Source organism: Procambarus clarkii, chromosome 79, assembly GCF_040958095.1.
Source record: "Procambarus clarkii isolate CNS0578487 chromosome 79, FALCON_Pclarkii_2.0, whole genome shotgun sequence".
In the NCBI taxonomy this organism is placed as follows: Eukaryota; Metazoa; Arthropoda; class Malacostraca; order Decapoda; family Cambaridae; genus Procambarus; species Procambarus clarkii.
In genome coordinates this window covers 20,289,612-20,303,834 of record NC_091228.1, presented here as the reverse complement: position 1 = coordinate 20,303,834, position 14,223 = coordinate 20,289,612, and the positions used below count along the sequence as shown (strand labels likewise).

At 42.0% G+C, this 14,223-nt stretch overlaps 1 protein-coding gene and 1 non-coding gene across 2 annotated transcripts in view; one reads left to right on the top strand and one right to left on the bottom strand.

Annotated features, from left to right (window-relative positions):
* The first annotated feature begins 2,476 nt into the window (after nt 1–2,476).
* On the top strand, nt 2,477–2,549 carry TRNAK-CUU (transfer RNA lysine (anticodon CUU)). Its single transcript has one exon. It is a non-coding gene; the product is annotated as a tRNA-Lys (tRNA).
* Nucleotides 2,550–12,880: 10,331 nt separating this feature from the next.
* Nucleotides 12,881–14,223, bottom strand: part of LOC123764612 (UDP-glycosyltransferase UGT5) — a 58,433-nt gene continuing 57,090 nt past the window's right edge. Inside the window, exons 7-8 of the mRNA XM_045752601.2 lie at nt 13,776–13,995; nt 12,881–13,313 (exon numbers count right to left, since the gene is read on the bottom strand). Of these exons, the coding sequence (XP_045608557.2) occupies nt 13,031–13,313; nt 13,776–13,995 (503 nt within the window). The 3' untranslated portion in view covers nt 12,881–13,030. The remainder of the gene's footprint in view (nt 13,314–13,775; nt 13,996–14,223) is intronic.

Below are 14,223 nucleotides of genomic sequence, written 5' to 3'. Positions count from 1 at the left end.
GTCAAGAGGAGTACAAGCGGGATCACAATACACTCTGTCCATCATCATCCTGATTGTTTCGTCCACAGGTACGTTGGTAAACAGCGACTCTACATCCAAAGAAGCTCTTGTAACGGTTCTATTGTTACGTAAAGTATGGTGACAATAAACACAGACACTAAGATAATATATATATATTTAGTCGAGTATACAGGAGTATGCAGGTGATACCTTGGCGAGCAATGGTGTGAGTTGAGCGCACTGAGAGTCGGTACAGTATCTCGCAAGTGTCTGTTCTAGACCACACTTGAAAGTAGACTAGTTAATATTTGCTACTCTGCAGCTTATATGCCCGGGCAACGCCTCACCTCATTCATCTCCAAAGGTTGACAGGAATATTAACAAAGCATTTGGAGCGAGTATATTATTGGGGTAATCTACTCGCTACACTCTTATCCCAGCGGCCCGTGCTCCCTGCAGTAAGTCAACGAATTCCTTTGGAGACTTCAGGCTAAAAGCACAAGGCACATAAGGAGTCAGCAGGCTGTTGAGTCGCTTAGCCAGTCTGTATGTAGGTGTGGGTATCTGGCTGATGATTGGCCCAAGTGGGTTTCCAGGCTTGTGTGTGTTGATATTCCCATACGCATAACCAAGTTTGTATTCTCTACTAACTTTTGGCAGGTGGAGTCCGGATTTCTTGGCGTTCACAGTTTCAAACAATTTGTTAACCTTCGTTTTCAATTCGGCTGTAGTGTCCTTCGTTAAACTTTGGAATTTAGTTTGGTCGGAAAGTATGAGGTTCATTTTTGCCAGATATTCGTCTTTTTTAAGAATAACGTATATTGACGACTTGTCACCTCTCCTGACGTGACAAGTCAGGAGAGGTGTCTCCTGATTCTCCTTATTCTCACGAAGGCTCTTAGCTGCCGCTTTGAGCTCGGGGGACATTATGGTGCTTCTGTAGTTACCTCGAATCTTTCCTCCTTCTGCAATAAGTTCCGCTTGCAAGGTGTCTTCAGTGGTTACCTTCTTTTACGTCTCGAGGTCGAATATGTCGTCCAATAGGATCTCCAACTCCACTTTCTGGGCCATCTCACTTGGTCTGGACATAACGGGACAGTTTATACCCAGATTTAAGAGAGTGCTTTAGTCGTCAGTGAGGATGACTCCAGCAAGATTTAAGAAGCCATCTCTGGGTCGAGGAATCCCCATAGGTCCTCCAACTAATGTTGTCAGTTTCTTGATGATCCTGTTTTCGGTGCTGTGGCTATGTCGATCTGCAAGAATATCGAGGTGTTGTTCAGTTTGAGTACGGAGGTCTTCGTTGATGTTGGTGTGTCTCCATTGGCCTGTAGCGTGAAGTAATTGTGCTTTGCTATCGTTGATCTCATTTTCTGCTCTGTGTATCTGATTTCGAATCAGATCTTGGCGACATTTTATCGTGAAAGCTTGGTTTCTTGCTGCTGGGTCGTGCGTTCTAATATTAATATATTTTGGTAGCAGTTTTTCTTGTAAACATATGTTGTTGAATATGACCGAAGGGTAAGATTAATGATTCTAACACGAATCTTCTCAATATTTCTTATGTTTTTCTTCACTGTCAATATTTCTTATGTTTTTCTTCACTAGTTGAAAAATTAACTCTCCAAAGTTCATTTTCATACTTTATTTATGGTCTGACGCCTAGAAGTGTCCATCTTCTTTACTCCCCCAAAAAAGGAACCTGTGATGAACTTGGGAATTTGGAACATGGGATGGGTTGGAAATTGTTTTAATTCATCAAAAACTGCCTGGTTGATGATGATGAGCACGTGAAGATGAACACCTCCCTTCTGCCTTATCTCTGCGTGATTCGTCTAGCAGAGTATACCAGATAATATGCCTGCAAGGTCGAGCCTCTAGCTCTGGGCCTCCCTGCCTTTCTAACCGTCGGTTGTCTAGTGTATTGGCTCTCCGCCTATTTTTTTCTTATTATATCTACTGAATTTAATACTCTAACAACCACATCCCCGGGATGCAACTCATACCAGCTGTCAAACTCCCTGGTACATTTTTATAATTATAAATCGTAATGGTAAAATATGTTTTGTTTGGTTACTCCTCAATAACTTTGAAGTTTCGTTTTCTGTTCTATTTCTATTCAAAGAAAACTTATTTACGGATTAACTTATAATGTTCTTCAGGCCTCTTATTAAATAGTTTAAGCATTAGTTTACTGGAGTCAAATAATCTAGGTTGCTCTGATAAGCTGTGCAACTTACTGACGATAATGCTACACAAGCAGACGTTTGCTACATCAAGAGTTGCAACAATGCTTCAAGCTTCGTGTCCCTGTCAAGGATGACGGAGACGGGTGCCGTCAGGTTAATAATTAGACGGTGTAGGTCTGTGCGCCATTTGTCCTCATATCCTGCCATGGGCCAAACAACACTACATTACTTCTTCATGCATAAATAATTTACGTTCTTAGTTGTTATTGTGACACCTTGCTGTCAGTGCCCGGCTAGCTCAGTCGGTAGAGCACGAGACTCTTAATCTCGGGGTCGTGGGTTCGAGCCCCACGTTGGGCGGTGACTTTTGTGACTGGTTATCAGCGGAGTAGACATCAACACAAATAGATAACGCTCGAATGGTCTCGCGCTCTCTCTTACTCTCTTTCTTTTCTGCTCTCTATCTCTATCTCTCTCCTGTTGTCTTTTAACTAAGACGGGTTTATTACGGTGTCGAGTGAAGTACCGAGTGAAAATACAAGTAAGAGTTGTTATCCTACCTCAGCTCATCTGAAGCCTGCTACTAGAAATTCATTTATTTCATGAGAATGTTATTGGAAACTATCTATCATATACGGCACTCTACTACTACTACTAATAATAATAATTTTTATTTGCAAGAAGATACAATGGGTTGGTGAGATTACACAAGATTGGTATGTTTACATTCAAAGCCACTAACAAGCATAGCGTGTCGGGCAGGTCCTTAATCTAACATATCAGGTAAGATGAAAGGGTTCATTGTAGCAAGGTTTTTATATTGATATAGGTGATTACACTGGAAAGGATATACGTCTTAAGTACTAATATTGAGGAAGTGCGCAGTACAAGATACAGTGTGAGTTTGAAGCACAAGGTAGGAAATTATGAGGAAGAAATTAGGCACATTTTGGTTTTACATTTTGAACATGGGATGGGTTGGATTTTTTTTAATTCATCAGGAGTGAGTTCCAAAGACTGGGCCTTCTTATTTGCGTGGAGTGTTTACACAGATTTAGTCTGACTCTGGGGATATCAAAGAGATGCTAATTTCTGGTATGGTGCTCATGGGTTTTATTATACCTATCACGGAAACGTTTCAGTTCAAGATTAGCATTTAGGAACAAGGTTTTGTACATGTAGATAGCACATGAGAATGTGTGGAGTGGGTGAATGTTTAACATGTTAAGGGACTTAAACAGAGGGGCTGGAAGTAGTAGTAGGGATGACGACATATGGACCCTTTAAAAAAAAAATGGTCTCTATGTCGTCCGGGGTTCAGGTAAATTTAGTCAGTCCCGTTTTGAGTGTCGGGTTTCCTGATAGTTTTCCAATTTGGAATTAAATAATTCTTATGAGAAAAATAATTTGAGAGATCTTAGAAGTTTGTTAAGAGTTCTTTTGGGAGAAATTCAAAATTTTTCAGAGTTCAGTTTTATGAAAATATTTCAGAGTTCATATAATCATAGAAGTTTATTTACAAGTTTATGACCGAAATTTGGAATAGAAAACCATTTTCAGAGAAAATGTTCATAGAAGTTTTGTTAAGGAAAATAGACATCTTAGCTGTGACTTTTAGTTTTATATCCATTTACAGCTATTTCACCTGTAAAAGATAGAAAATTATTCAGAGACCATTTGAAGACCGAAATTTACCGAAATTTGATAGAGACTATTATAGACCAAATAATTCCAAAGACTATATAAGACCAAAATGAGACAGAGATTATTTTAGACTCAAATATTCTCAGAGTCCAGTAAAAGACCTAAATTAGTCAGAGTCCAGTAAAAGACCTAAATTAGTCAGAGTCCAGCTCATGACCGAAAATTAGCCTTTCTGTATATGAAAATTATTTGTTGAATAGCAGAGCTATGGGTAGTGCAAGAGCAGGGGCAGCACTCTTATATATCATAGATGGTATTTCATTAATGTTCCCAGCTAAGGTTTTAAGTGATTGAATTATGTGCATAATGTCTGTCAGGCTGACTGGTAAAAGGAGTAGAGAGTTAGGACAGCTGCCTGTGAGATATGTAGTAACACGTGTCTGGGTCTCTGGGATTTTTTTTGGCAAGGTTACCACCAATTGACGAAAAGAAGCTATTGAATTCAGTTGCAGTATCTAAGTCTGTTGCAAGTGTGTAACCATCTTTGGAGAGTTTTATCTGCTTGGTATGTGATTGTTGTTTAGACCCTAGGGTGTTAGAGATGGCTTTCAATGTAATTTTCATATTTCCTTTTGCTTCGTTAAATCTATTCTCATAAAAGGAAGCTTTGGCTACTCGTATTATATTGGTAAGCATTGACGAGTATCTCCTAACTTTTTTTTTGTAACGCGGCATTTCCGATGTTTTTTTCATATTCGTGTTTCTTGTTAATTGCTTTAAGTATGCCACTTGTGAGCCAGAGGGTTGTTCAGTTTTTTGTCAGGTACTTACTTCATGAAGAGAGGACAGTGTGTGTTGTAGAGGCTTAGAGTTTTGGAGAGAAAGATGTTGGCTAATGAATTTATATCCTGTGTATTGTTGAGTTCAGATTCCCAGTTTATATTGTCAAGTGCATTTATGAGGTTACCTATTGTTGGTTTACTGTGTAGTCTAAAGGTAAGTTTATTGGTAACCGAGGTGTGTTATGTCCATGTTCGCTGAGAGGAAAGTAGGACAGTGATCGGGTGTTCTGTCAGTGATTATACCAGAGACAAGGTGGGGCTGTTATGTTAGTCCATATGTGGTCCAGGGTTGTAGCAGGTTGGGGGGGGGTTACATACAGATGTTCATGCTATTTAGGAAGTATTCGACTTGGTGTGGTTTACAGAGGTTAATGTTGAAGTCGCCTCCTTGGATGATGTGGTTTTAGTTGAGTTTGATATTTATAATTGGGTTCCTTATACTATCAGAGAAGATAGTTGTATTAGTATTGGAGAATTTATAAATAGCTCCAATAGTTATTGACGATTTAAGGATTTGACCGAGAATTGTGCAAAGGTATGTAGCGAGTTAATCTTATACTCACTCCATTATCTCATTATCTTAATAGCATAACTAATTACAGAAGCTACAATACTTTCCCCAATTACAAGTAATACTCTTCTCGCCTTGTTGGAGGAAGCTGAGGTGTAATCACCATATAAGCAACGATTTGATGAATAGAAAACAGTACAATCTCCAGTCAAGAATGTAGTACTCGGCGTGGGCAGTTCTAATCTACCCAAGACGCTACAGCTTCGAGACAGAGCAGACAGTAGACTACGACCGCATCCAGCTACAACGCTCTCGCTCCCCGAGTTCAGACACTCACAATTCCCAATCGAGCCGCCACGCTCTCCCACATAGAGCTCCACGACTCCGGCCTCACTCAGCTCTCTGCTCTGCTCCAGGCTTCGTCTCAACGTCTACGACACTGCTGTATCCAGGACTACTAAATAAATATGAAACTCACTAAACACTCTGTATCTAATCAACCCAACAACGTAACATAAACGTACGTTACAGGTATATTCACAGCAGTCGTCTCTGTAGCTAATAACACTTCTGGAATTGAAGTTATCTTGATAATAGTTGTACCACCTCCTTTTTTGTCAGGCCTGCAGTTGTGAATGGCTTTATAACCGGCTTAGTTGTATAGTTGTGTATGGTCTTTACTTAGCCATGCTTCTGTTAGGATAATAAAGACAGTTTAGAGCCCCGTGCTTCAAGTAGCGATCAACCAAGTGGTCTGACATTTTGGTTGAATACTGACAGGTTAGTGTTATTTTGTAGTTGGTTTTTTGCAAGGTTTGCTGTGTAGTAACCGCAATGGTGATGATCAATGTGTTGATTATTGTAGATATGCGATACCAAATTTAATTCAGGGTCAATAGTAGTTTACATAGTGTAAGAATGGAGAAGACTTTATAGATATTCTGATTAGGAATATGACTGTCACATAATATAATATAATAAGTAATGATGTGACTATCATATAATTCATAATAATAATTCATTGTGTCGGGGACAGGAAGCCAGAGTGTATTCATACACGTTAGGCTTATGTCGAGGTCCTCCCCCCCCCCTAGGCCAAATTACTGATCCCGCCCAGGATGCAACCCTATAACAAGCTGACTAACTCCTGTCTACCTACTTACTGTAAGGTGAACAGATGCACTAGGTGAAAGGAAACGTGTAACACCCAGGATCCCAGGTGTGTTCTGTCCCGACTAGGATTTGAACCGGGAGATCTCGATTGTGGGTCGAGAATGAAGCCGACTGTACTACGGGGACCCTAAATATATCAACTATCATATAAGGAACCTGGTGAAACTGCAAGCAAGAGTTGTAATTTTTCCTCAGCTCAGTGGAAACTTGCTTCTGAGATCCATTTATTTCATAAGCCTATTATAAGCTTTTATTAGGAATAAAATTAATTGATTAAGTAACAATCATATAAGTAAGAGGATGAACCTGTACCCAACTGTGTACTCACCTAATTGTGCTTGCGGAGGTTGAGCTTTGGCTCTTTGGTCCCGCCTCTCAACTGTCAATCAACTGGTGTACAGATTCATGAGCCTATTGGGCTCTATCATATCTACACTTCAAACTGTGTATGAAGTCAGCCTCCACCACATCACTTCCTAATGCATTCCATTTATTAACTACTCTGACACTGAAAAAATTCTTTCTAACGACTCTGTGGCTCATCTGGGTACTAAGTTTCCACCTGTGTCCCCTTGTTCGTGTCCCACCCGTGCTGAAGAGTTTGCCTTTGTCCACCCTGTCATTTCCCCTGAGAATTTTGTAGGTGGTTATCATGTCTCCCCTTACTCTTCTGTTTTCCAGGGACGTGAGGTTCAGCTCCTTTAGCCTTTCCTCGTAGCTCATTCCTCTCAGTTCCGGGACGAGCCTGGTGGCATACCGTTGAATCTTCTCTAACTTTGTCTTGTTTTTAACTAGGTATGGACTCCTGGCTGGAGCTGCATACTCCTCTGTGTGCCAGAGCCTTCATGTGATCAGTTGACCTGATCTCCCGTGTATCAACCTGTTGAGTGGACAAGTTCCAGATGCCAGTCAGCCTCGGAGTGAATGATCGCTGGGGGGAGTGATGTTCCTGAGAATGGAACTTCCAGCATGGGACTGTTGAAGGTTGAGAGCCTAGTGCTACGGGTGGCAACTACTGGTTGTCCACGGAATTGGGCCAGGTTCAGAACTTTAAGAATGTTGGCCCTGCTCACAGCAGTAAGTCCACCAACGTTCAGACGGTGTTGCAGACTCTGATGTTCAGAACGCTCCCACCAGACTTGGTCAAGACTAGAGATGAGCCATCTTGCACGGCTCTTCACTTTGTCCAAATGTATGATGAATAATAGAGGGGAGGCGATCCAGGAGAAGGCTGCATACTCTGGATGGGAACAAACTTGTGCTTCATGTATACGTTTTGCAGCCCTTGCTGTCAAGAAGGTGTGAGATGCGCCGTAGAGCTGTAAGTTTCCTGGCTGCCTTATGGGCTAAGTTAGGCACCTGGCTCTTCATTGCCATTCTAGAGTCAAACATCATTCCCAAAATGTCAATTTCCTCTGAGAACACTTGGCTTTTGCCACCCATTTACAAGGTTCCCCGAGTTGCATTATGCAATCTAGTTATCATCATGGATTGTGTTTTATCAACCGCAAATGTGACCTGCATCCCCTTCCTCAGGTAGAAAGCGCTCAGAGTTGGTGATTGATGAGTCGTGTGCAGCAGTTGGCATTTCTTCCTTTCTGTATGTGAAGGTCAGAGTGCAGTCATCAGCATTGGCTTGAGCTTCAGGCGTGGGATGAAGAAGATAATTGATGAAGACATTCTTCAGCAGAGGGACAAGCACGCTGCCCTGTGGAACACTGCCACCAAATGAGAGGCTTTCAGATTCTGCTCCATTCATCATCAGCCAACAATCACTGGCAATCGTCCACATTCATCATCAGCCAACAATCACTGGCAGTCGACCACATTCATCATCAGCCAACAATCACTGGCAGTCGTCCACATTCATCATCAGCCAACAATCACTGGCAGTCGTCCACATTCATCATCAGCCAACAATCACTGGCAGTCGTCCACATTCATCATCAGTCAACAATCACTGGCAATCGTCCACATTCATCATCAGCCAACAATCACTGGCAATCGTCCACATTCATCATCAGCCAACAATCACTGGCAATCGTCCTCATTCATCATCAGCCAACAATCACTGGTAGTCGTCCTCATTCATCATCAGCCAACAATCACTGGCAATCGTCCTCATTCATCATCATGCAAAAATTTACAATATTGCAGACGATACGAAATTTTGGTGTAAATTCACAAGGCTTAAAATCACTTTGAGATGATGTAGATAGACTTTTTTATTATTATCTCTACCACAGACGTGGCCACACATTTTCAATGCTAACCAGCATATATACATTATCTTAAGTCCTCCATGGACAGGGTTAGAGATCTGTTAAACATAGTTTTTAACAAAAGTAGTTAACAAAGTACCAGTGATTTATTGAACAATCAACCACAGAAGGTGATTGAAGTGCTTATAAAATGCTAACCTAATGTACATTCATAAATACATTGATACACAGATTTATCTCTGCTCTACATAAACAGTGTTCAATGTGTCTTTTTTTGTATAATGTCATTAATGTACATTTACAAAGGTGAAATGCAATTCTGACCAGCTTCCACACACATCTTATATACAGATATATACATACATGCATACATACATACATACATACATACATACATACATACATACATACATACATACATACATACATACATACATACATACATACATACATACACACATACATACATACATACACACATACATACATACATACATACATACATACATACATACATACATACATACATACATACATACATACATACATACATACATATTGTGATATGATGTTATATTGCAGCTATACTGAGCCAAGGTGGTGTGACTCTCCGTCACAAACACATAAACAATGCTGCTATGGCCCCTTGCACTGTGTAAGTAAACACATAAACAATGCTGCTATGGCCCCTTGCACTGTGTAAGTAAACACATAAACAATGCTGCTATGGCCCCTTGCACTGTGTAAGTAAACACATAAACAATGCTGCTATGGCCCCTTGCACTGTGTAAGTAAACACATAAACAATGCTGCTATGGCCCCTTGCACTGTGTAAGTAAACACATAAACAATGCTGCTATGGCCCCTTGCACTGTGTAAGTAAACACATAAACAATGCTGCTATGGCCCCTTGCACTGTGTAAGTAAACACATAAACAATGCTGCTATGGCCCCTTGCACTGTGTAAGTAAACACATAAACAATGCTGCTATGGCCCCTTGCACTGTGTAAGTAAACACATAAACAATGCTGCTATGGCCCCTTGCACTGTGTAAGTAAACACATAAACAATGCTGCTATGGCCCCTTGCACTGTGTAAGTAAACACATAAACAATGCTGCTATGGCCCCTTGCACTGTGTAAGTAAACACATAAACAATGCTGCTGTGGCCCCTTGCACTGTGTAAGTAAACACATAAACAATGCTGCTGTGGCCCCTTGCACTGTGTAAGTAAACACATAAACAATGCTGCTGTGGTCCCTTGCACTGTGTAAGTAAACACATAAACAATGCTGCTGTGGTCCCTTGCACTGTGTAAGTAAACACATAAACAATGCTGCTGTGGTCCCTTGCACTGTGTAAGTAAACACATAAACAATGCTGCTGTGGTCCCTTGCACTGTGTAAGTAAACACATAAACAATGCTGCTGTGGTCCCTTGCACTGTGTAAGTAAACACATAAACAATGCTGCTATGGCCCCTTGCACTGTGTAAGTAAACACATAAACAATGCTGCTATGGCCCCTTGCACTGTGTAAGTAAACACATAAACAATGCTGCTATGGCCCCTTGCACTGTGTAAGTAAACACATAAACAATGCTGCTATGGCCCCTTGCACTGTGTAAGTAAACACATAAACAATGCTGCTATGGCCCCTTGCACTGTGTAAGTAAACACATAAACAATGCTGCTATGGCCCCTTGCACTGTGTAAGTAAACACATAAACAATGCTGCTATGGCCCCTTGCACTGTGTAAGTAAACACATAAACAATGCTGCTATGGCCCCTTGCACTGTGTAAGTAAACACATAAACAATGCTGCTATGGCCCCTTGCACTGTGTAAGTAAACACATAAACAATGCTGCTATGGCCCCTTGCACTGTGTAAGTAAACACATAAACAATGCTGCTATGGCCCCTTGCACTGTGTAAGTAAACACATAAACAATGCTGCTATGGCCCCTTGCACTGTGTAAGTAAACACATAAACAATGCTGCTATGGCCCCTTGCACTGTGTAAGTAAACACATAAACAATGCTGCTATGGCCCCTTGCACTGTGTAAGTAAACACATAAACAATGCTGCTGTGGCCCCTTGCACTGTGTAAGTAAACACATAAACAATGCTGCTGTGGTCCCTTGCACTGTGTAAGTAAACACATAAACAATGCTGCTGTGGTCCCTTGCACTGTGTAAGTAAACACATAAACAATGCTGCTGTGGTCCCTTGCACTGTGTAAGTAAACACATAAACAATGCTGCTGTGGTCCCTTGCACTGTGTAAGTAAACACATAAACAATGCTGCTGTGGTCCCTTGCACTGTGTAAGTAAACACATAAACAATGCTGCTATGGCCCCTTGCACTGTGTAAGTAAACACATAAACAATGCTGCTATGGCCCCTTGCACTGTGTAAGTAAACACATAAACAATGCTGCTATGGCCCCTTGCACTGTGTAAGTAAACACATAAACAATGCTGCTATGGCCCCTTGCACTGTGTAAGTAAACACATAAACAATGCTGCTATGGCCCCTTGCACTGTGTAAGTAAACACATAAACAATGCTGCTGTGGCCCCTTGCACTGTGTAAGTAAACACATAAACAATGCTGCTGTGGTCCCTTGCACTGTGTAAGTAAACACATAAACAATGCTGCTGTGGTCCCTTGCACTGTGTAAGTAAACACATAAACAATGCTGCTGTGGTCCCTTGCACTGTGTAAGTAAACACATAAACAATGCTGCTGTGGTCCCTTGCACTGTGTAAGTAAACACATAAACAATGCTGCTATGGCCCCTTGCACTGTGTAAGTAAACACATAAACAATGCTGCTGTGGCCCCTTGCACTGTGTAAGTAAACACATAAACAATGCTGCTGTGGCCCCTTGCACTGTGTAAGTAAACACATAAACAATGCTGCTGTGGCCCCTTGCACTGTGTAAGTAAACACATAAACAATGCTGCTGTGGTCCCTTGCACTGTGTAAGTAAACACATAAACAATGCTGCTGTGGTCCCTTGCACTGTGTAAGTAAACACATAAACAATGCTGCTGTGGTCCCTTGCACTGTGTAAGTAAACACATAAACAATGCTGCTGTGGTCCCTTGCACTGTGTAAGTAAACACATAAACAATGCTGCTGTGGTCCCTTGCACTGTGTAAGTAAACACATAAACAATGCTGCTATGGTCCCTTGCACTGTGTAAGTAAACACATAAACAATGCTGCTATGGCCCCTTGCACTGTGTAAGTAAACACATAAACAATGCTGCTATGGCCCGTTGCACTGTGTAAGTAAACACATAAACAATGCTGCTATGGCCCCTTGCACTGTGTAAGTAAACACATAAACAATGCTGCTATGGCCCCTTGCACTGTGTAAGTAAACACATAAACAATGCTGCTATGGCCCGTTGCACTGTGTAAGTAAACACATAAACAATGCTGCTATGGCCCCTTGCACTGTGTAAGTAAACACATAAGAGGGTCGAGGGTCTGGGGACGTGATACAAGTGTACAAATGGATGAAAGAGCATAACTAATCAGATATTAATTTGGCATTAAATATATCAACACAAAATAGACCACGAAAAAATTATATAGATTTCATAAGTTTATATTTTGGAAAACCTGGGTAAATACTGGTTTGGAAACACGTTTGTTGATTTAAGGAACAAATTACTGGGTAACGTAACATGTGGGATCAGGTTAGACATATATGGATAGGTTTTGATGGATATGAACTATCCTTTTGGTACTAAAGTGCCACGTAGGGCCAAAATGTCTTTTTATAGTGTCCTTAATTTTTATGTTATTTTATTTTAGGGGAAGGTCTTTACTTGATAAAATTGATTATTTGTACTGAATGGCTGCTGCCCAATAAGTGTGGCAGGCCAGTCAACCTCAGCATAGGTTTGTACTTATCAACTAGTAATTAAATTATTTGCTAGTCAGAATTGTTAACATTTTATATAGAAAGATCTTATATTTGCAGAACTGTTTATTAAGATGCTTATGGAAGCGTCATATCCTCAGCTGGTGCCATCACGTGAGATATACACACAACACCTCTAGGAGTATACTGTAAGGTATACTTACTAGCTACTTAGTAAACTATTGAGGTGGCTTTAATAACCTTCCCGCGGACGATAAGCCTTAAGCCCAACACCAAACCAAGGTGGTGTGTCCTGGTGTCATATAAGACAGAACATGCTTCTACCTTAGAACAGTAGTCCAAATGATTGTCCTTAATAACAGCATTAGAATGAGTCCTGACAACTCTGGCAAACAGCCACCACAAACACCTATCAAAACCTGAATGAAGGAAGCCTGGCTGTTAGGTCCATACAATGACTGCCTGATGATAATTACCTTCACCCTAAGTTATAGTCACATGTATAAAGTCCTTTATCATTTGCTCTTCCATCAGAGTGACCTCATCGCCTTACTCCCTCTTCACTTTGCCGGTCCCTCTATAAAAGAGGCCGGTAAACATTGGCCGTAGTAGAGCCGTCATTATGAGGCAGGCGCCGCCAGCAGCCAGGAGGCAGCCCACCAGCACGTCCAGCATGAGGAACTCCCTCCAGGAGAGTCGCGCGGCGGGGCTCCTCAGACTCCCACCTCCCTGGTGACGGATGACGTACTCCGTCCAGAACACCGCCTTCTCTCCGGCTGTTTCCGGCCGATCACGAAACATTCGTGAAAGTTCTTGTGCCTTTGTGGTGTACCTGTGGGCGACACAGCCGTGCTGAGAGCACTTTACACCATAATATGGCTAATGATCCACGAGTCTAACACAAGTACCTATTGTTTTGGAAGTCAGTTAGGCGAGAGAGCAGCTAATGGAAACAATGAGCTGGGATATGGGAACAAGGAGCTGGGATATGGGAACAAGGAGCTGGGATATGTGAACAAGGAGCTGGGATATGGGAACAAGGAGCTGGGATATGTGACTATAGAAGTGTCTTCTTTATTCTCCTCAAAGGCTTGTGGTGAGTGTTGCAGCCCCTGGCCTCGAGGCTGCAACACCTCACAGGCTCTCAGAGGCTTGTGGTGAGTGTTGCAGCCCCTGGCCTCGAGGCTGCAACACCTCACAGGATCATGAAACACCAAGATATTAATACAATCGTGACACACATGTAAATGTCAAGTAGATATTGTCTATGATCTTCACTCACTGAGACTCGTACCTCGGGTTGTTGATAATCTCCTTGATGGAGTTGACGATGAGTTGAGTTGAGAGTTGTTCCCAGTGGAGGACGCGGGCCACCCCCAGGTCCTGCAGGAGGCCAGACGTCTTGGGCTGGTCGAAGCTCATGGGCAGTGCCAGGACGGGCGTGGCGTGGAAGACGGCCTCCTCACTGCTCAACAGCCCCCCGTGGGTGATGAACAGCTTGACCCGAGGGTCGGCTGCCGGGAGAGAGAGGTGTTCAGGGGTCGGGAGAGTGTTGACAGCTACAAGGAGGGCGGCAGCTAAATGATGACACATTACTGAGCGTGTTGATGCTTGGGGGTTGGGGGGAGGGGGATTAATTAAAAAATTTGCTCCATGGTGACAAAATATCATATTTTTCCCTCAAAAAGTATGTTGTTAAGGCTAGTAGGAAGGTAAGTTACAGTGTAGAGCCATGCACCATA